Source organism: Pezoporus occidentalis, unplaced genomic scaffold, assembly GCF_034315485.1.
Source record: "Pezoporus occidentalis ecotype Australia unplaced genomic scaffold, CSIRO_AGI_Poc_V1 ctg279, whole genome shotgun sequence".
Classification (NCBI taxonomy): Eukaryota; Metazoa; Chordata; class Aves; order Psittaciformes; family Psittacidae; genus Pezoporus; species Pezoporus occidentalis.
Genome location: NW_026914708.1, coordinates 478,626 through 501,811, shown reverse-complemented (window position 1 = coordinate 501,811; position 23,186 = coordinate 478,626). Strand labels below are relative to the sequence as shown.

The following is a 23,186-nucleotide window of genomic DNA, read 5'->3' as shown; positions in this document are numbered from 1 at the left end:
GCGCTGTCGCTCGGCTCTCGGCGGTGGTCCCTGACTGGGCCTCTTATGCCGTGCAGCTTTGGGGCTCTCCTGCCGGCGTGCAAGGCCGGAAGGAGCAGGGGGGCTGGTTGGCAGCTTCTTGGGGTCCGGGGCGGTGAGGAGCAGCGGGCGGGCTAGTGTGCTCTCTCGCTCTTGGGCTACGTGGCGCGACCCGGCCCGGCCCGGCCCCAGTGCGTCGGTGCCAGCGCTGCGATAGGTCTGTCCTTCGCTGACGGTCTGAGTGTGGTGCCCAGCGGTAACCGGCAGTGGACCCGGGCCTGGAAACGCTTCTGGTTTGTGAGGCCGGCCAGGGATATTGCGCACAACTAAGCTCTCGGTGTATCTGCGGGATTGGTGGGGCATCCAAGTGTTCTTGTAGCCGTATCACCCCTTCCCTTGGTGAAGGGTTGTTGCTGGCTTCTGAGGCCTGTCACTAGGTGACTGCGGTAGTCATGATCTGTTGCTCTGCTTGGATCCGTGTCCCTTTCCGAGCACTTCTGCACAGTTCAAGAGGTTTGATCCAGGGCTGGTGTAAAGCAGCGACACCTTCAATGCGTGGTTGTCTTAAAAAGAAACGAAATGCAAGGAGTTAGACTTACGTAGAATAAACTTAGAATAAGTTAGGGAAAGCCACTGTCAAGTCTGTCTTCCCTATGGCTGAAACCTAGAGGTAGAATACATGGATTTATGCACTGCTTACAGCTCGCATGCAGGTTGTCCTGTGGCTAGTAATGGACTTAGGCTGTTTGGGTTGGTAGGAGAATTATATATCAGAGTAAAGTAGCCTTTTCTAGAGCACCACTGGTAGCCCCAGTGTTCAAAGTAAAGTCTCACAACAAGAATGCCGAGTAAAACACTATTTTAAACTACAGACAGGATACAAGCTGTAAGGGCTCACATAATGAATACAGTGTAGGGCTTTTGTGTTCTGCAATTCATTACAAAAATGGAAATTCATACCAAAGTCAGTATGATCCTGGAAGAGCAATAGTCCTGCCTCTGAGAGCTGTACTGTTTACTTTATTTGGGGGAGGAGGTGGAACACAGAATAACCTTTTGTGTTTGACTACTCCTGTTTATGAGGAAATCGGCCAGCATTTTATAATGCTTTCCTGCTACAAACTCAGAAGTGAATATGAAGTGCAAGCATCAAGGTATTCCTGCCACAAGTCCTTGATGTTAATACATAAGACAGCTGCCACATCATGTGTGGCTTGTTGGGTTTGGGACAGTATTTAGAGCTACATTGTGCTAGTTCATAGAATCATAGAATGGTTTGGGTTGGAAAGGATCTTAAGATCATCCAGTTCAACCCCCTGCCATGGGCAGGGACGCCTCACACTAGACCATGTCACCCAAAGCTCTGACCAACCTGGCCTTGAAAACTGCCAGGGATACAGCATTTGCCACCACTTTGGACAGCTTGTTCCAGGACCAGGATCTTCTTTTCTCCAACTTTCCATCAAGTGTCAGTGGACGGGGATTCCTGAAGTATGGTCTTGCCACAGAAAGCTGAGGGAAAGGAGACAGTGAGTACCTCAGCCTTTTCTGTGGTCAGGTCCACTGTCACATTTATGGAATCATAGAATCGTTGAGGTAGCAACAGATCACCAGGGCTCATCTAGTCCAACCTTGCTGCTCAAGCAGGGTTACCTAGAGCACATTGTTCAGGATTGTGTCCATTTAGCAGTGGGCCTGTGTTTTCTCTGGGGTTCCTGTTGCTGTTTATATAATTGTAGAATCACTTTTAATTCCCCTTCATATCGTTGTTGTGTTTAGTTCACCTCGAAATGCAAACAGAGGAACTAAGGCCTGTCTGCACCTATTTGCATGTGAAAGGAAACAGGCCATGCCATGTGCAAATAGATGCAGACCTTAGTTCCTCTGTTTGCATTTTAAGGAGGCCAGCTGTGAGCCAAGCCATGTAAGTAGGGCGTATTAGCTTGAGTTCAATATTGGGTTAATGTAGCCAGCCTGGACAGAGACCAGGGAATCTTTACATAGTCCATGTATGCATGCTTGAAATTGTAATGCTTGTAGCATGCAGATATGTGCTGAGCTCCACACATATTTCTGGTTACAGTGGATGCCTGCAGATGCGTAGATTCTACTTCTGTATTTCTAATACCACTTCAATAATTCATCTGTTGGTTCTATCATTCCTAAATCAGGTGATGCTTTTCTTCTTAGCAGTTTTGTCTCTGTAACTGTATTCTGATTCTTTGTTTTGCTTTAGGCTAAAGATGCTGAGCCGTTTGTCAGGTTTAGCAAGTACTGTTTTACAAGAGCTGTCAGGCGATGATGGAGATGCAGTTACTGAAGCTGGAGATTCAGTTACTGAATCCTCTATCTCTGTAAGTATAATGTTATATAAAGACTTTCAGATCTTATTGATAGATAGGTTGGGGCATGTGAATTATTTGACTGCAGTGAGAATTGTTTCCTACTTCTTCATTGCTGAGCACTAGACTAAGCTGTCATTCTGCTCTGCTTCTCTTAGATTCCTGACCCCTTAAGTCAGCAATTGACCTTAGCTCTTTTTGAGTGTGACCATCCAACTAATTCCTTATCTACCAAGTGGTCCATCCATCAAATCCATGTCTCTCCAATTTAGAGACAAGGATGTCATTCGGGGTAGTGCCAAATGCCTTGCACGAGTCCAGGTAGATAACATCAGTCAGTTTTTCCTTATCTGTCAGTGTCACAACCCCATCATAAAAGCCACCAAATCTGTCATGCTTAGTTGTCCCCTTAATTTCCATATGTCAAGGTAATCCTGGAAAACAAACTGGAATTTGGGTTAAGAAAGATTTTTAATTTTTTTTTTTTTAAGAGTACCAGTGACTGTGTGTAGTGTAAAGGGGAGCTCTGGATGAATGCCTGACAGTGGAAGGCTTGACCTGTATGTTGCCCTTTTGGACTTTTGAGGCTTTTTTTTCCTTCCAGAGCACTTATTTCACTGTTTCAGGTACAAGCTGTAGAACCAGAAGCAGGAAGCATGGAGGAGGCACCTGAGGAGCTCTTGGAGCGCCTGGCCCAAACAGAAAAACTGGTTGTTCAGCTAAAGGATTTGATCCGAGAAAAGGATACCCTGCTCCAGCAAAAAGAAACTGTACTAAAGGTATCATTTCCTTCACTGGGGACCTGGGAGCAAGAGTAGAAAATGCTGCTTCAGCTTTCTGTGCAAGCTAGTTTCTGGTTTCTTTTGAACATTTGAGACCTTCACTACTAAATGCATCAATTCCAGAGAATTACTGGAATACAAAGAATGGACCCTAAACCAAGAGATGAAGGATAGCTTCTGTTTGTATTGGTTAGAGGTAATTCCTCCTAGGAGAGATAAGTTATGTCCAAGTTATGTAGCATTTTATCTCAGAGCTCCTCAAGGCCCCTGCAGTTTCCTGGTGGCTTGCAATAAATACTCATCTTTTTGTAAGGTTTTTCTTTATCCACTTCAGAGTGTTTGAGACAGTGTATTCTGTGCTGTAGTCACCCAATAGCCCAGTGGTTTTTTGGTATGTAACCAAAGGTAAATATTGAATATCCTGAGCCATGACATGAAAGAAAATGCAGTTACTTAAGATGTTGTTGAGGGACTGCATATAGTAGAGGAAGTCAAACTGAGTTTGTACTAACTGCTAGGAAAAGTCCCTCAAGTGATCTGTCCCTTGAACAGAAAATGCTAGAGCAGAAGTGAACTGTTCTGCTGTATTTAGTGTTCCAGAGCAAATTTGTTTCCTGGATGTGTTTTAGGTAGCACTGTTACTGAAGGCAGGTTTGGGCAAAGACCAGCAGACAGACAAATTACATAACCTTTCCAAGTGGTGCTTTCAGGGTGAGGGCACTGACATTTAAGTGCAGTTTGTATCCTTCTTTTCCAGGAAGAACGAGAAGCTGCAGATGCCAAGCTGATGAAGCTTAAACTTCAGGCCAAAGCCAGACTGGCCTCTTTGAACAAACGCATTGAGGAGCTGACAGAGAAAGGATCACTGGTGCCTGCACAGACCTTACCAGAAGAGCAAGTGTGTCCCAAGGTTGGGAGAACATGGCTACTTAAAAGATGTTAGCATCTACTAATAATCTGGTGCCACCCTACATTTTAGGTCCCAGTGAGCTTGGCAGGTCTTGTCTTGTTAGCAGGACATTGTTAGCAAGGATGTCTGTGCTGTAGGAAGCTGGTCTGTCCAGCTTTCTTGTACTGCAGATGCCTTTGGAATACACAACCTGATCTCCTCAAGGGTATGGGCCAGTTTCACTTGGCTACAACAGATTACTGAAGATATGCAAAGTTCTTCCCTGCAGAAGTTGCCTGTGTGGGCTGTAAGTTTCAAAATGTTACCTGTCATGTGAGTAAAGCAAAGGAGAGGGAAAGTTGGCTGGAATTCAGGAACAAGGAGGTAAGGAGGCCATTAAAAGTCAAAGGCAGTAACTTAAATATAAAAAACCTGATTTCCAGCCATGTAGCTTCTGTGCCACCACAAAGTTTTATGGTTAACAAGCCATAATTGTGTAAAGCTAGGTAAAAAATGAGGGAAAAATGTTCTATATCAAGACATTAAAGAAGCTATTGCTCCCATTCATGCTGGTAATTTTTTAAAACCTAAAATTGTTCTGCTGACCACATAGTTTTGTTTAAAGTTAGTAATACTAGGCAAGGGAGAAGTAATAAAAGTCTAAACAGTTTGCAGGACATCAAGTGATACTTGCAATCATAGAATGGTTTGGGTTGGAAAGGACCTTAAGATCATCCGGTTCCAACCTCTTGCCACAGGCTGGGACACCTTTCACTAGGCCAGGTTGCTCCAAGCCCTGTTCAAGAACACTGCCAGGGGTGGGACATTCACATCATCCTTGGGCCACCTGTGCCAGTGCACAGGCTTTGTTTAGCTTATGCATATATAGCATTTGCAGACCTGTGTGCTGTTACATTACCTTATGTAGACTTGCTGTTACGGACTAATGAGTGTTCTTGCTTCAAAATTCAAATATATCAGTAGAAGAAGGAAAAGGAGGAAAAGCTTATCAGTTAGTGAGTGTAATGTGGTTTTTAAAGAGGCCTACTCTTTTTTTTTCTAACATAAGGCAAAGTTACCCTTCCAGCTATTTTACTAAGCCTGGCAAGGTCTTGTGTGGAGTTCTGCTCACTTAGAATTAGGAAAGAGAAATTCTGAGAGCAGCAAAAGACTTTCCATTCTCCTATCATCTTAGTAGCTGCTTTTACTAGACACTCAAAATAGCTTGGCTATTTAGTTAACCCAAGGAAGAGAGGAAACATAATTTCTACAGCAGTATGAGGAAGGTAAACACCAAGAACTTGGGAGAACTGTTTAAGTGAAAGGACAGTACTTGTAGGTGAATGGATGGGTGTAAATTAGTCATTGAATACAATGAATGGCCTTCTAATTGGAGGAATGAGGCCTTGATGCTGTCTCCAGTGGAAATGGTATGGAAATGGCCTTATTGGTTTTGGGTTAGCACATCATTTAAGACAAGTCATGTTACAGCAATTATCTCCAATATTATGTATTTGACCCAGAAAGCACTTTCTAGATTCTTTCTTGTGAGGTTAGACCTACTGAGAAGCTACAGATTTCTTTAGTTATTTATAATTACTTCTCATGTAGATGCTGTCTTGAGTAATGGTGTTATTTTGTAGACAGATATCTGTCATTTGAAGAGGAGAAATTTAGGTTAGGGTTGTATGTTGTGCTGAGGTGTTGAACATTAGTGATTCCTTTGGGAATCATGAGGGATGAATACAGCAAAGGGCTTTTTTATCCCTCTTCATTATGGGGGGGCCCAGGGAAAGGCTCTGTGTTAAAAGCCCAAAATGTAACAGTACCAATGAGCTATTTGACTGCCTGATTTTGAGAATCAAAATACCAGCTTATAACTTTTTATGAAATAGTTGGCATGTGTCTGCAGAACAGATGAGACTCCGCTTAAACTTTTAAAGTGGCTAAACACAAATTATGTTCTAATTTATACATTTTGGAAAAACATATTTGAAAGCTTGAGCTCTGGTGACTTTGTGGTTGTGTTACTCTCCTTAATTGTGGCACTTTGTGTAGTGGCCAGTGTGTAAGGACTTTACTAGAATCTTTTCCAAGCCCTGAAAGCTAATCTTAAGAAAGCAAAGTAATCCACTGATCTTTCCCCCTTGGCAGCTGTTTAGCCCCAGCCTTATAAATTGTATCTATCCCTGGCTTCTTACAGCTTTCTTCACTTCTGTTGTTTCTTTTTTTCCTCTGTTCTACTGAGCTTAAGTGGAATTAGAGCTTTCGTTGTCTGCCTATTCTATGTGCTTCTAAAGACCTCTATAAGTGGCATGTATTTTGAGCAACAGCAACTTCTTGCTTATTCTTATTACATGGACTTGCAAGTCTATCGTGGTTTTAGCCTTCATAAATTTTTCAGAATGGGTTTAAAGGATGTAAATACACAAATGCTCCATATGTTATTGGTGATCTTTGGCCCAATACCTGTAACAAGGAAAAGGAAGACACATTTTGTATATATTCAGTCAAAAGCCCCCAGTACTCAGTGCTTGAAGTAGTTGGGAGTGCTGAGATCATAACAATAGAAGGATATTTTTCCTGCTTCTCAGTGACATGGTTGATATGCTGGACCTACTACCTGACTCTGTGCTAAGTAGGTGCAACTGTGGTGTTTCAGAATTGCTTGCCATACAGGTGGTCTTTGAAAGACAGTGCAGGTGTAAGTGTGTTGGTGTGTCTGAGGTGTCATAGCTGAAGCATGTGTTTTATGCAAAATGTTGACTAAGTTTAAATTTGGTGGTCATAAACAGAGGATTTTAGTGCCTTAGAGGGGAGCAGAATTGATGATTGATTGCATGTTCCCTTTGCTTGTTTCTAACAGGTTCATTATTATAAATCCCTTTAGTCTAAAGAGATTTCCACAGGCATTTTCTGTCGTTTAGAATATTTAATGTCTGTCCTTTCGTCACATGGAGAATACTCTTCTATTGCTAATTAAAAAACTTTATTTTTTTTGTATTATAGAAATCTGTGAAATTAAAAAGCCTCACAAATCAAGCTGGTCATATTGTAGTTTAAATATTATATTTTATTTAAGAACATGATATATATTAGTCTGTGGTAAGTGTTCATGGTATTAGCTGTTCCAAAGTGATTTGATACTTCCTAATGAGACACCTTGTTCATATCTATGCAGAAACAGGGAAAGTGGTTACATGATATAGGACAACTTCATTTAAAGAAGCAAAGAAAATGTAAAGTTTAAAAAAAAATAAGAACTGTAGAAATAAGCATCTGGTCAAGAAGCCAGCATGCAAAAGCATTCCAAATTTTTTATTTTTTTTTTATTGACCAGCAATACTTTCTTCTGTTTTTCTTCCCCACTTCTTTCCTCTGGCAGTGTCAGAATAACCAAAATACAAGTGAAAGGCATAGAGAGGAAGCTGAAGCACTAAAAGAACTCCTGAGGGAGCGAGAAGAGACTGTTCAGGATCTGAAGGAACAGCTGGCTCTAGCCAAAGTGAATCTGAAAGATGCTGAAATCAAATATGCAACACAGGTACAGAAAAACTATCTGCTCATCAGTCTGTGTCTGTTTCCCACCCCGCTATTTACACTGAGCAGCTGAATGATAGTTCAGCTGTAAGTGACCTGCAGCGATCATCTAATCCAGCTGCCTGACCACTTCAGGGCTGACCAAAAGTTAGTGTTTCTATTAAGGGCATTGTCCAAATGCCTCTAACACTGACAGGCTCTGGTAATCCAGTTCCAGTGTGTGACTGCTCTCTTGGTAAATAAAGGTTTCCTAATGTACAGTTTGAACCTCCTCTGGTGCAGCTTTGAACCGTTCCCATGTGTGTTGTTACTGGATAACTTGAGACTCAGTTGTTCCTGAGGCCATGCTGCTGCTAGGGAATCTGGCTAAGTCCTGCAGCCTGGCAGAGGCAAGGCTGCCAAAGCTCCGTGCTCCTCAGTCCAGCCAGTAATGTGGCTGAGAATGTGTTTCTAGCTGGTGCACATGTGCCACTCCTGTATAGATGTATGACCAGCCACATAGATAACAGCCAGAAGCACCCAGCACTCACACAGTTCAGCATCCTCACATTATCCCTCTGTGGCAGCTCAGATGAGAGTATACAGATGTACATTGTGGATCTTGCCAAAACCTGTGGTTAGACACTCAGTCTGCCCAGTAACTGGTCCCTGGATTCAGGTCTCTGCAGTTGCTGGCATGTGAACATGCAAAGCCTCAGGACCCACGGTTCCACTCCAGCTGCTGGTACAGAGCTGTTGCTCACACATGTGCGCAGAGCTGGCTGGGACTCCACTGGTCCCTCCAATAGCCACCCCCCCGTGCTGGCTTGCATTTTAGAAAAATGTCTGTGTTAATGCTTGCGTGCACGCATGTACCCCATTACCACACCTGACCAGGGATCCTGATCCTTCTGGTGGCCAACCTCCATGTGCTCTCACTTTTAGAGACACAGGGATGTGCAGGGCTCTCCTGGTCTCTCCAGTAGCCAGTTCCCTCAGAGATTTGCACATACACAAAAGTGATATGCTTGGCAGTCCTGGGGTAAGGCTTGGACTTGATGATTTTAAAGGTCTTTTCCAGCCTCACTGATTTCTATGACTCTAAAAGCAGGTCTCATCCTTGGAGACCTTCAACACCCTGTGGTGTTTGGTAGCTGGCCAGGACTTCCCTGGTCCATCCAGTAGCCAAGTCTGCCTGTGGTTGGTCTCTTGGGCCACATCCCCTCTCTGTCTTAGCTCCCAGGTTACTTTGCCTACTTGTCAGCTAGTCTGGCTTGATCCTCACTAGTGATCATACAATCACTTGTACACTGACACTCATTCCTGTTTCTGGCCCTATATACACACAGGCCCTCTGACCTGTGGTCCCACTGCAGAAAGTGCAGAAGAACTGCACTGAAGTTCACTTGCTCTAATCTCCACAGTTGCTGGTACCATGGGCACACAGGCCCTTTGACCCACAGTCTGAAAGTATTCTTTCAGCTCCTAGACCTACCATTGCCCCTCTGTGTTCTACTGTGAATGTGCAGAGGAGCTTTTTATCGCATAAAGTAACAGCTGTTATGTTACATTGTGCTTATTTTTAGAAAGATTTCTGTTAATACTCTGCATTGCAGGTTTAACTTTTCATCTGTGAATTGGGCTTTTTCCAGTACAAATAAAACCCCAGAAGTTTTATGGACTTGGAATTACGTTGTAATCATATTCTTATCATTTGGCTTATTTCTAGGTGAAATTCTATGGTTTTGCTTTCTGAAATACTATCAGTTAATATATACGTATTAGACAGATAAAGATACCACTTGACCAAGGTGGCATATAGGATTATAAAGCTGAAGACCTAATTGCATACATAATATGCTGGTGCATGTTGAAAGCAAGCCTGTGTGTCTGTCAAGGTCATCACCTTCTTGGGTTTGGTTTGTTGGGTTTTTTGTTTGTTTTGTTTACTTTGTAGCTTATGTTTTCAGCTGAGCTCCTTGCAGGAAGTGATTCAAGAGAAGGAAGCTCTCCTGGAGGAGCAGACTCACCAGCACCAAGCTGAATTGCTCAAGATAGTGGCCCAGTCAGATCTGGAAGTAGAAATGCAGCAGGTATATTTGATAATCTTGTTATGGGATGAGAAAGGAAAAGAAATTTTGATAGTCTGATGACACCCCAAGAGAGCAATTCTCATCAAAGTAACTCGGGGTGAGAAGAGATATGATTTGATTGTTTGGGTTTTGGGGGAATGCAGGTTTGGATTTTCAGAGTCCTAGCTTCAAAGCACTCATTTGCTGTCAGTTAAAAAGAAAGAACAGTTTAAAAGAAGTATTATATCATTGTGCTCTAGTTCCCTCTTTGTGAAGCAATGGTGAGCTCTTCCCACTGCACAGGGGTTCCAGAATAAGTATTAACAAAAGTTAAGTTATCCAGGCTATTAAAGTAACTGTTACGAAAACTAGATGTATGGATGAAACCAGGAAATCCTGCCTTCTTATGTTAGCCTCCCAGATACTGGTATAGCACTGTCTTTCTCACAGAACCTGCGTACACTTCAGAGAAAGCTAGAAGAGCAGGAAGCAGTTCTTCTGGGGCGAACTCAGGTGGTAGAATTGTTGCAACAGGAACTAAGTACTGCTAAACAACAAAACCAGGTACCTTTTCATGTTTTGCTTATTGCCTTACTCTCATGTGTAAGTGGTGGATGTGTCATTTGTCAGTAGCTCAGAAGTTACCAGATTAAGTTGTTTCTGGCACCAGTTTTCCATCGTGAACTCAGCTGGGGGCTCCCTCAGTCATGTTTTAGAGCTGCAGGTTTCTATGCATAGGTTGTAGTAGGTGCAGGCAAACAATAGGAATAGGGATGCTACAGCAGCCACCTCTAGTGACCCATATTCTGGGCAGGTGAACAGAGACAAAATCTATCCATACTCCATGCTGCTGTTTCTGGACTGCACTGTCCTGGCTAGATCAGAGCATAGACAGATATTCTTTGATATGTCTCGCTGAGAACTTGCTGATAAGATGACATAGCTTTTGGAGAGGTGTTGACTCTCATTTAATCATTTTGGAGTGTGAGGAGAATGAGGTCAAGTTGTGCAGATATGGTTATATATACATGTGCCTCTTGAGACTGGGTTTAGTATGCAGTCTCTTCAAAGGCTCATTTGCAGGTATAGGATGAGTGCATTTTAATTATTTTTTTTAATAATATCGGAACTTCTAAAAATAATTCTCCATCCCTCTAGAAAAATACTGTATTGGTCTCATATTAAAAGGTTGCACCATCTCTAGCCAGTCTAGTGCTGAACCTTGCTTTGATAACTTTTACACACACACTACTCTATTTTTATTTTTTTTTACTGTGTGTCACAGCCAGGATTACTGGTGGGACCTCTTACCACCAGGAATAGGTGAAGAACCTCAGTGAGCTGATTTCTACTTGCTACTGATTACATTGCTCACCAGGGTGTTCTGTGGAGTGGTGGCATAGATGCCTTAATGGCATGGATGCTGGGGTTCCCTGACTCCCCCTCTGTGTGTTTAACTCCCCTCATGTACATTATAAGGTCAGACAGAGACCTTGGAAGATCTTGAGGCCATGTGGCTGAAGCTTCTCTTCCTATCCATAGCTAAAGAGAGCTTCTTCCTCATCAGCCTCCTCCTGAAACCAGCTATGCTGCTGTTCTGACCCTCCACCGCTCCAGGAGGAGGAAGTATGATGAAAGGAGTTCTGGCAAATGTATGGTCTCTTTCTGTTCTGTGGTTCTTAAATCTCCGATCAATGTCAACCACTTTCTGGGATCTTGAAGCACAGAGCACTATGAAGCACTCTGTTACCTCCAGTTGCCTGTTTCAGCATTTTTTAAACCCATTTCACACGCACATTTTTGTTCTGGTTTTGTTTTGTTTTGTTTAATTGTACTGTAATTGTTGAGTCTCCTCTCTGTTGCCATCCTTCCCTTTTCGGGAAGCTTTCTTTCCTCTAAAAGAGAACTCATGGTCACCGTTCTGTTGTTTCTTTCCTTTACATTCCTCTCCTCTAAATTAAGACTTTTCTATACCAAAATTCAGAGTTCTTTTTTCTCCCAGCATTGCTTTCTTCCAATTTGCAAATAGTAGGGGAGTTTCATTCAAACAAATTGAGATTTCTGCTATATTTATTTCCTCCTTTTTGCTATGTAGGTATTTGAAAAGGATTTAATGTCAAGCTTAAAATATAATTTGGGTATTTTGCCTTGGCAAGGTGTTGAATTAGTTGAGAGTTAATTTCCGTATCCTTTTACAGACACTTGTAGGTCAGTGCCAGAAGATGGAAGTGGATCTAAGTTCCCTGAGGGATGGCCTAGATGCGGAGAGACAACGGTCTCAGGATCTCAGAGAGAAGATGGAGCTAGAACTAGCTGAGAGGAAGCTGTCCTCCCGTTGCTTGCAGGAGGAGGTGCAATGTCTCTTGGTGCAGCTGGAAGAAGCAAGAAGAGCACAAGCTGAATTAGAGGCCAAGTGTAAAGACCTGAAGAAGGAACAAAGGCTGGAGGTGGAAGAGAAAAACCTGCAGATCAGTGGTCTTAAGGTGGCTAAGCAAGAGCTGCAATCTAGCCATGCTGCCCTTGTAGCTGAAAATGATCAGCTGAAAGAGGATGTTGACCGGCTGTTGATGCTGTCTGCCAACAACAGTGCTACAATACAGAAACTACAGGGTAAGCAAGCACAGTGGTTCAGTGAAGCACGTTCTCATGAGCTTAAGGATCATTGAGCTGCCTTCTATTTGCATTTGTATTTATAGTAACTCATAAGAAAGTCTTGGTATAACAGTTCCTAATTGCAGAGGAACATAGGAGGGCTTATATTGTATCAAACTAAAGATCTCTTTATTGTGATCCCACGTTTCTGTCTTTGGCGGTGAACAAAGCCAGTTGCAAGAGGAGGAGTGTAAGAGCAGGGCAGCATATCTGATGCTTTTCTTGTGTACTGTCCCAGCCTATGATCTTTCGAGGCTTGTAGATTTCTTGAAACAGATTGAAGTTTCTTAATTAATTTTTAATAACTTGTTGGATTTGTTTCTGTCAGCTTACGTAAGTTATTTTTAGATATGCCACTTTCATTAGAGTCTGAATTTCTACTGAAATTATAAGTAAAACAACCAAGGAAAACATTTTCTCTCTAAGCTCGTATTAGAACTAGTAACACTGATCTTGCCTCAAGCTACTATTTGAAAGGTTTTTTTTTCCCAGCCCTGTTATGGCCCAAAACTGAAGCAGTGACCGAGAGATAAGTGTTCTCATATACTCTTGTGCATGCATGTAAATTGGATGTTTCAGCAAAAAAAGGCAAGACTGCACCCTAATTCCACTTTTTCCTCTCCATTAGAAGAACTTGTACAGAAATCTGAAGAATTTGTCTGCTGTCAGAATGAGCTGAAATCCCAGTCAGTAATGCAGGTCCATGAATTGGAGAAACAGGTATGATCTTTTCATATCAGTCTCCTGAAATTTCCCATATGCTGGAGAACTGAAGTGGAATTAAATGTTTGAAGTTCTTTTTTGACATATTCTTGAGAAAGGCTTTTATGGGTTCTCTTAGCTGCTGTGCAGACAATTTATAACTATGGAAGCCTGGGAAGAAATAGGAGTCAGTCTGAGTAATTTAAAAATTTCTAATGGATTTGGTTCACTGGAAGATTAAAGTGCATGTATAAACTGTATTGAAATGTATCTGTCTCCCCTCCATCCTGTATTTAAATAGGATGAAACAACTTCACAGGAAAAAATAATAGATCAGGAGGATCAGAAAGAGACTTCACTTCGACCCACGAAAAACTTGGAAATGCAGGAGACTGAAGGTGGTATGATTATCCTTACCTGTTTTAATATTCTTAAAGAATTTAAGAATTATTCTTGCCTATTTTTAGCTAATAAACATAGAATCATAGAATAGTTAGGGTTGGAAAGGACCTTAAGATCATCTAGTTCCAACGCCCCTGCCATGGGCAGGGACACCTCACACTAAACCATCTCACCCAAGGCTTCGTCCAACCTGGCCTTAAACACCGGCAGGGATGGAGCATTCACAACCTCCCTGGGAAACCCATTCCAGTGCATCACCACCCTCACAGTAAAGAATTTCTTCCTTCTATCCAATCTAAACTTCCCCTGTTTATGTTTTAACCCGTTACCCCTTGTCCTGTCACTATAGTCCCTGATGAAGAGTCCCTCCCCAGCATCCTTATAGGCCCCCTTCAGATATCGGAACACTGCCATGAGGTCTCCATGCAGCCTTCTCTTCTCCAGGCTGAACAGCCCCAACTTTCTCAGCCTGTCTTCATACAGGAGGTGCTCCAGTCCCCTGATCATCCTCGTGGCCTCCTCTGGACTTGTTCCAACAGTTCCATGTCCTTTTTATGTTGAGGACACCAGAACTGCACACAGTACTTCAGGTGAGGTCTCACAAGAGCAGAGTAGAGGGGCAGGATCACCTCCTTTGACCCGCTGGTCACGCTCCTTTTGATGCAGCCCAGGATACAGTTGGTTTTCTGGGCTGCAAGCGCACACTGAAGCCGGCTCATGTTCATTTTCTCATCGACCAGCACCCCCAAGTCCTTCTCCTTGGGCTGCTCTGAATCTCTTCTCTGCCCAGCCTGTAGCTGTGCCTGGGATTGCTCCGACCCAGCTGTAGGACCTTGCACTTGGCATGGTTAAACTTCATGAGGTTGGCATCAGCCCACCTCACAAGCGTGTCAAGGTCCCTCTGGATGGCATTCCTTCCCTCCAGGGTATCAACAGAACCACACAGCTTGGTGTCATCGGCAAACTTGCTGAGGGTGCATTCAATCCCACTGTCCATGTCAGCGACAAAGATGTTGAACAAGACTGGTCCCAACACCGATCCCTGAGGGACACCATTCGTTACTGGTCTCCAGCCAGACATTGAGCCATTGACCACAACTCTTTGTGTGCGGCCATCCAGCCAGTTCTTTATCCACCGAGTGGTCCATCCATCAAATTGATGTCTCTCCAATTTAGAGACAAGGATGTCATGTGGGACAGTGTCAAATGCTTTGCACAATTCCAGGTAGATGACATCAACTGCTCTACCCCTCTCCATCAGTTCTGTAGCCCCATCAGAGAAGGCCACCAAATTGGTCAGGCAGGATTTCCCCCTAGTGAAGCCGTGCTGGCTGTCACCAAGCACCTTGTTGATTTTCATGTGCCTTAGTATGCCTGCCAGGAGAATCTGCTCCAAGATTTTGCCAGGCACAGAGGTGAGACTGACTGGTCTGTAATTCCCCAGGTCATCCGTTTTCCCCTTCTTGAAAATGGGGTTATATTTCCTTTTTTCCAGTCATGGGAACTTCACCTGACTGCCATGATTTCTCAAATATGATTGACCGTGGCTTAGCAACTTCATTCGCCAGCTCCTTCAGGACCCGCAGATGGATTTCATCAGGTCCCATGGACTTGTGCACGTTCAGGTTCTTAAGATGGTCTCGAACCAGTCCCTCCCCTACAGTGGGCACAAGGTCTTCATTCTCACAGTCCCTGCGTCTGCCTTCCAAGACTTGTGTGGTGTGGTCATAGCATTTGCCAGTGAAGACCGAGGCAAAGAAGTCATTCAGAACCTCAGCCTTCTCCAAATCCCGGGTAGCCAGTTCTCCTGATAGCTTCCTGAGGGGGCCCACGTTGCCCCTAGTCTGTCTTTTATTTGCAGTGTACCTATAGGATCCCTTCCTGTTATTCTTAACATCCCTAGCCAAGTTTAATTCTAACTGGGCCTTAGCTTTCCTCACCTGGGCCCATAGCTTCCCAGACAACATCCCTGTATTATTCCCAGGCCGCCTGTCCTTGCTTCCACCTTTTATAAGCCTCTTTTTTCCCTCTAAGCTTCCTCAGCAGCTCCTTATCCATCCAAGGAGATCTCCTGGCCCTCCTGCTACACTTCCTTCTAGTTAGAATGCCGCACTCCTGAGCTTGTAACATGACCATGGTTACTGTTTCATTATGCTTTTCTTGCCAAGATCTTAAAAAAATCCCTTTATGATTCTTTCCAGTGATTAAAATAGAATTTAATTTTAATGGGAAGAGGAACTACTTGAATCTCAGGCAGTGAACAGACTGACAAATAAGTAAACCATCTGGACTGTGCATCATTGGCTTGCCTGCATGGTGGTGTCCTGTGATATGAAGCGATGGTTGGTGTTTTGGCCATGAGTGGGTACAACTTGTTACCTGTGTGGTTCATGTGTTTCATGTTCCTGCGTGTATGATTTATGGTGATATTGCAAAGAACAGGGAGAAGACATGAAAAAACTAGGATGAAGGCAAGGAGGTAATATTATGTAAGATTTTCCATAAAAGGGTGCCAAGGTTGTCTTTATTTTGATAGGCATACTAAGTTCAGTGAATATTTTGGTTTATTTGAATGTCAGTTATGCCTAAGGGTGGTAGGAAAATTTTTTCTTTCCAAGACACTACACACTAGCACCTTCTTAGATTGTACAAAGCAAGATAAAACTGAAGTAGCAGCTCCTCCCTGATACAGAATGCTGACAATCTGCAGGTTGTGCTCCTGGTGAGGGTATTTTTGGTACATTTTGCTGAAACAGTAAAGGGCCCATACATGTGCCACATTAAAACAAAAAAAAAGACTTTGTTTTGAGTGTCTAGTCATGTAGACTGGTAGCAGTAATATTACCACTCTGTCAGAATTGTAGTATAAAAAGATGAATTCCCACAGTTTTTGACTTCAAGGTACAGTGTTATAGTAAATAGTATTGGTCCCAGTATGGACCCTTGAGGGACACCACTTATTACTGGTTTCCACTTGCACATGGAGCCATTGACTACAACTCTTTGCACACAACCATCCAGCCATTTCCTTATCCATCCAACGGTCCATCCATTGAACCTGTATCTCTGCAGAATCCTGTCAAAGGCCTTACAGAAGTGCTTACAGAAGTCCTCCTGTTATCATGTCCTGAGTTAAGTATATCCAAAATGCACCTGGAAGGATTCCATAAACTTTCTTAAAAAGCAAGTCCTTCCTTTGTGGAAAGGAATTCCACCTGAACCATGCAGTGACTTCTAGAACTTCACTGTCACATCACTTAAAAGGTCTTTTCCTATGCATGTGTGCCTACATGTTTACTTCAAAACAAGCTGTTTTTTGTTGTAATTCTGTTTCCAGTGGGTGTCTTGAACATTTGGTTACTGACTTATTTTTCAATTTTAATACTGGGTGATGTAATTTCTTTACAAAAAAAAAAAAAAACACACCAAAAGATTAAATGGAAACATGTAAAAACTCATAATCTTTAAAGCCTACTCTGTAGGTTCTAAATATTTTATTATTCATGTTCATCTCCTGATGATTTTCTAATTTGTCAGTCTTATTTCAAGTGGGATGCCTAAAAATGCCAACAGTACTCCAGTCCTAACTTGAGTAGAATGAAGTAAGGGTTTACATATAGTTACCTTATATTTTGCAATTTCTTATGATTTTCAAGCAGACTTCAGGTTGCCCAGAGAGGTGGTGGATGCACCATCTCTGGAGACATTCCAGGCCAGGCTGGATGTAGTTCTGGCCAACCTGATCTAATTGAAGATGTTCCTGCTTGTTGCAGGGGTTTGGACTAGATGACCTTTGAAGGTCCCTTCCAAACCATTCTGTGATTCAGCAAATGCTTCCAAACTACTTAACTATCATTTTCTAACATATAAACATTTTTTAAGTATTTGTACAGTCTTTTTATTTTCATGGGCTTAGCAGCCCATTTTACTAGTATCCCTCTTGCTGTCTTTACTGGCCACCTGGATTCCTTAACCTTTTCTTGAAGCAGTTTCACCTCTACACTAAGAAAATAGACAAGAGTTAGGTTAACAGTTGGACTCGATGATCTTAAGGATCTTTTGCAACGTAAATGATTCTGATTCTGTTATCTTCAGGAAAAGCCAGGAAATTCAGGCAGTTTCAGAGATAGCAGACATCTGGATTGCGTGCTCAAGATTGCTTTTCAGAGTCATTGTATAGATAATTTAACATTAGATATAGGGCTTTTCCTAGTTCACTTTAGGAAGAAAAAGTTGTTAAAAGACTACAAGTATGGTATTACTTGATAAAGGAAAGTCAGTTTCACTGCAAACAGACAGACTGCTTTCCAGATACTAGAATTCGTAAAGCCAATTCATCTGAGCCTTCTCAAAATGCATACTTTTAACTTGGCAAATACCATTTTGTATGGCTGATTATATATAGAAAAGGGTTGAAAGAGGTACAAATTAAAACATTGTGCCATATGTTAATGCTGTGTTGTCATGGTTTAACCCCAGCTGCCAAATAAGTCCCACACAACTGCTTGTTCACAACACAGCCAGTGGGACAGGGAGGAGAACTGGAAAAAGGGTAAATCCATGGGTTGAGATAAGAACAGTTTAATTATTTATGTAAAGTACAATGTAATGCTACTACTGAAAATGGTAAAAAGGGAAATAACAAAAAAAGAAATATAAAACTAAAAAAATAAACAACCCAAAACCGAACCCCCAAACAAACCAGAAACTAACAAAGCACAGTGATGCATGGTACAATTGCTCAGCACCTGCTGAAGAAGAATTAACTCTGGAAGTTAATTCTGAAGTTTCTGAAGAAAATGAGCTCTGTTACAGCTTAAACCAGGACATATGTCCTTTGGATGCTCAGAATTGGAAAGTATAAAATTTTTATCCCTAACAGAACAGAGATCGAAGGCAGCCAGTCATTTTATCACATACCATGGCATACCTAAAACAAATCTATGTTACTGTATATGCCAGTTTACAGAAATGTAAGTGTAAAAATTTTCTGAGTCAAACAGCAGCTGAGTTCTTGCACCAATCTTGACTTGGGCCATAGCCCTTGAGTGTCTTATTCTTCTCTAATTTTAACAATTTCTCATTTAACTTTTAGCCAAATAAAATTTAAAACATTTTGCTACGCTAGTTCTTTCTTTTCTCTCCTTTATAAAAGTGTTTCTTAAACTTGAAACTCTATAACTCTGTCAGCTGTCCGTTAATTATTATTTTCTAAAACATGCTTACACCAGCATCTTCTTTTGGTGGTTCACATTAAAAAAAAAAAGACCCAACACAAAACAAATTATCCGATGACAAACTATAGAATCATGGAGTGGGTTGGGTTGGAGGGGGCCTTCAGAGGTCATCTAGTCCTTCCCCTCTCCAATGAGCAGGGACATCTTCAACTAGATATGAGTTTATATAATTTATATATCTTCACTACTAGTGTTACTAACAGCTGTGTGCCTTATTCTTGAAAGCTCCTGAAAGAATATCCTCTTACTCTTTAAATCAGGTTTTTAACTTTCAAAGAAATTGTTTGTGTTTGAATATTTCAGAAATACCAAACTTGCAACTTGTACTCCAGGAGCCTCAGCAGGGAGCTGTGATGGTTGCTGAAAATGCAAAGCAGGTAATTATTAAGCTGCTAAATAAGCTAAAATAAAAATAGGTCAAGGACTGGCCTTAAACAGATAAGCTGTTATGGCCTTTTTTAACAATCCTCTTTGAAAGGTTATTATTAACTGGATTAATGATGAAAGATGGAAATAGCTTCCAAATACTGCTTGTACTGTCTTATCAGATTGGATTTCCCTTTGCCGGCTGTGTGGAATTCCTGTGTCCTTCATCCACCCAATCCATATTCATGCTATTTTCTGCCTCTTATGAGTCAGTTCTTCAGCAAAACCATAGGCTAAACTGAGGTAGATCTCAGGAAATACAATTCCAAATGTTCGGCTGCCATTCCAGGGTGCCAGCCAACCTTATCCATTCCCACTGCCCTGATGGGGATCTGGCAGACTGAGTGGAGGAAGCTGAGTTCTCTTTGTTAAATGGGAGACAAGTAGACTCTGGTAGTACTCTTGTACTGTGAACAGCTGCAGGTACAATTGCAGTCAGTCTGTTGGTGAGAACAGTGCAGGGTTACATACCTGCTGCTTTGCTTTATACTCAGTTAGCATGGTGATGGAGATGACTGCCTCTGTATGTCTGTACTAAGAACTTGTAGAATTTTTAGGTTAGAGCAAGGCTTGGGCTCTTTCCAGGCTGCTCTGCTCTGTTTCAGCCTGCCAGCAGGGGGAAGAAAATACTGTGTTTTATCTCATATATTCCTCTCCAATAAAGAGTTAATAGTATATATGTTACTGTGAAGTATTAGGGCAAAAGTTGAAATTTGGGACTCGTGTTGGAACTGGAGAAGGCATTTTGAGTCAGGTCATTCTGCTTGACTTCAGACCCTTACATTCCAGCTGCCTGTAGTTGAGGTGTATGCTGGTAGATCAGTGGGTACACTCACACACACACATACACACATACGGTCTTTTCGAGGGCAGATACGAGCTTGATATGGGGCAGATATGTCTATTTTCTAGTCTTCTTTGTAGACAGTGGAGATAATGGGTTCTTTAGCATATGATTCACTTAGACCAAGGTGGGTGTTGAAGATGGGTGTCTTGGTTGAGACCCAGCCAGTAACTGAGCACCACACAGCTGCTCACTCACCCCTTTCCCTGGGTGGAATGGGGAAGGGAATCAAAAAAATGTAAAACCCGTGGGTGGAGATAAGAGCAGTTTAATAACTAAAGTACAATATAATACTACTACTACTATTAATGATAAGGGAAATAACAAGGGGAAACTAAAAGGGGTAAGGAAAAACGAAGAATAACCAGCAGTGATGCCCAATACAATTGCTCAGCACCCGCAGACCAATACCCAGCCCAATCCAAACAGCAGTCTCTCTCTTCTGGGTAGTTGCCCCCAGTTTCTATCCAAGCATGACGTGGAATATGGAATATCCCTTTGGCTCGTCTGGGCCAGGTGTCCTGTCTCTGCTCCCTCCTGGCTCAAAGGGTCAATGAATTCAACCCTAGAATTGTCCATTTCAATGGCTTAATTCTAAAAAGAGTCTGGCTAAATAGCTTGCACGTAAGAATTTACACTTGCACATCTATATTGTGCGTTTGTGCATCTTACCCATAACTTTAGGCCAAGATATGTGTGGATCCAAACGCAGTTCAGGGGTTTGGGTGATGTGCACAAGTTATTCTGATGCATATAATGTGTTCCATTTCAGTGCTTGGCGCTTGCAAAGGCAAAGTGCTCTAGAAGTTTGGGCTAGCGATGATTTCCTTGGGACCTGTTAGTGCCCTGTACTTACATTCTAGGTATTTACAGCAAAAGTCAATTCTGAACACTTCATTTTGTTTTCAGTCTTTCTATTGTTGGGCTGGGTAGGGTTTTTTTTTAGTTGCTTTTTTTGGAGTGGGAGTGAGTAGCTTTTCTTAGGGACATTTTACTTAGTTCTGACTTACAGTCTCTTTGTATTCTAATGCAGACCCTTTCCCACAGAAGCAGTACCAAGTGTCAATTTTTTGTTGTGGTGAAAGCCTATGTGTGCTGGGAGCTGGCCAGAAATACTGCTATTCAGTTTAGGTGCTCTTTAACTTGTAAGTGGACTTTTCAGAATGAAGAAATTAGTAGATGAAGTCTCAGTTCCTGTATGGATGTCAACAGCAAACTAACCAATTTCCTGAGCAGTTTATTCAGCATCTTTGTGTGGGTAAAAAGAGTTTGTGTGTGTGAAATAGCAAAATCTCCCCATTTTTCCAGCGTGTTCTGTCTTGTTCAACAGTCAGGTTCTGTCCTGTCTGACAGAGAAGCGGGAGACATACAGCAGTTAATAGATTGTTGTGGGGTGATTTGTTATCTGTGTGGTGGAGCCTCGTGTAACTTTCCTGGGAAGACTCCACATTCTTTATCTGCTGGAGTAGTGAGGCACAGGGAGCGTAGTGGTAACCACATGACTTCTCACTTTCTCTGCTTGGGTGTTTCGGTGAAAGGTTATGGATCTGTAATGAGACTCTTTGAAGCAGTAAAGGTGCGAAGGAATATCATAACCTGCTGAGACAGGTGTTAGTCTTTTGCTTAACATCAAAACCAATTTACCAGTTTTTAAAAATATCTTTCTTAGGCATCAGAGTTACATCTAAAGTTGGGACTGATAGTTTTTACTTAAAACTTGGCAGAGCAGCTAAGATACCTGTCTTCTAATGCAGAGATCAAAACTAAGTATTTTTTCTTCAACGAACAGAACAAAAAAGTTGGACCTGAGGTGAAATGTCAAGACCTGCAGACTCTGGAAGCTCCAGCCTCTTACATAGACTGCTCTTCTGCAGGTGAGGACACAGAATAAGGCATGTGACAAGAAAATTGTGGAAATCTGAGAAGTTTCAGGGACAAATCTAAGGTGATTTGGAAACAGAATCTTTGAAGTCAGAATCTAAAGATTTCTAGGACTTAGAAAAGATGCACATGGGGTAGAAGAGAATATGGTAATGTGGGATGGATAGGATATATCAGAAGAAGAAAGAAGTGGTTCCTGAGATGGGAAGGAAAGAAGGGTTTGAAGGAGAGTGTGTTTGTAGATGCAAAAGTTGATGTATAAGACACTGAAGAGAATTAAGATAAGATGAAGTGGGTTCCTCTCTGCAAGCCAGCAAATGTCTTTTTATGTCTGGAATTACCACCACCCCACTAACCCAAATTAAAAAAACACCAACCAACCAACCACCACCAACAAAAAAAACAAAACACAAAACCCCAACAAACCAAACCAGTCTGCTACCTGGTTCACTTGTCTGTTTACCTCTTCATTCTTCTGCAGAGGTTAGATATAGTGCGGATTTAGGTGATGCCAGTATGCAGCACATGCATTGCGTATGTAGAGCTATTGGGATTGACTGGTGCAATGCAGGTTCAAACTCTTTTGTTGGTGTTTTTTTTTTTTTTGTTGTTGTTTTTTTTTTTTTTATCTTTCTCACCTTGGAAACTAGAGAAGCTCCAGTGTCATCTATTGTGTCCATTTACATACTGACTTTACATGCAACATGTTATGCTGGTGGTGTTTCTTTTATCACTAGGTGTGTCAGGAGTACTGGTGAATTCTGAAGTGCAAAAGCCTTTTATTGACACTTCAATGCTCCCTGAGGTAAAAATTTGGTCTGTAACTTTTTTTTCCTCTTGGTATTGTATGCATCTGTGTTTAGTTTAAAAGCCCCAGAGAGCTGTTTTATTAACATCCTGACACTGCAGCAGGTTGTAAGAGAGGGCTCTCTTTTAGCGGTTCCTTGTAAAGTGTTTCTGCTCTACAGACTGAGGAACGGACTCATGAGCCTTTATAACACAAGAAGTTGACTTATTGGTGGGCTGCTGATTCATTCTTTCTGGGAAGGATTTGTGACTGCTTTTCTTTTGTTATCTGTTTTTGAGGGTGGGAGGAAACCTTAATTATTTGGAAAAAGCCAAGCACTTTGATACAGATGCTTTGTCTAGTGCTCTCACTTTGAGATGGACACAGGTGGGAATATGGGCTTCTACACCCTTTCTTTGCTGTTTTAAATTGACAGATAGAATGGGGAGCAAAACCTCCTCATTCAGAGACTATGGATAGGATGCCAGGAAAATGTGGCTGGATAAGTACACTGGAGGGCTTTTGAGAATTGCAGCAGAATTGAAACACTTCAGAATCATACTGTCTTGTAATCAAGAGAGAATGGGAAATAATGGCATAGGAAGTTATAGTTATGGTCTAATTCTAAACCCA

The 23,186-nt window shown here is 42.0% G+C and overlaps 1 protein-coding gene across 7 annotated transcripts in view; it reads left to right on the top strand.

The window, feature by feature from the left end:
- The window catches only part of GOLGB1 (golgin B1), a 45,602-nt gene that overhangs the window by 348 nt on the left and 22,068 nt on the right, over positions 1–23,186 (top strand). For 2 of the 7 annotated variants that reach the window (XM_062625219.1, XM_062625218.1), the window contains exons 2-13: positions 2,255–2,372; positions 2,987–3,139; positions 3,900–4,052; positions 7,417–7,575; positions 9,521–9,643; positions 10,073–10,186; positions 11,821–12,232; positions 12,903–12,994; positions 13,278–13,377; positions 18,919–18,992; positions 21,675–21,759; positions 22,504–22,571. In XM_062625219.1, the coding sequence (XP_062481203.1) occupies positions 2,262–2,372; positions 2,987–3,139; positions 3,900–4,052; positions 7,417–7,575; positions 9,521–9,643; positions 10,073–10,186; positions 11,821–12,232; positions 12,903–12,994; positions 13,278–13,377; positions 18,919–18,992; positions 21,675–21,759; positions 22,504–22,571 (1,644 nt within the window). In that variant the 5' untranslated portion in view covers positions 2,255–2,261. Of the gene's footprint in view, positions 1–166; positions 330–2,252; positions 2,373–2,986; positions 3,140–3,899; positions 4,081–7,416; positions 7,576–9,507; positions 9,644–10,072; positions 10,187–11,820; positions 12,233–12,902; positions 12,995–13,277; positions 13,378–18,918; positions 18,993–21,674; positions 21,760–22,503; positions 22,572–23,186 lie in introns of those variants that run through there. The other 5 variants (XM_062625221.1, XM_062625220.1, XM_062625217.1 and 2 more) reach the window with 5 other exon arrangements.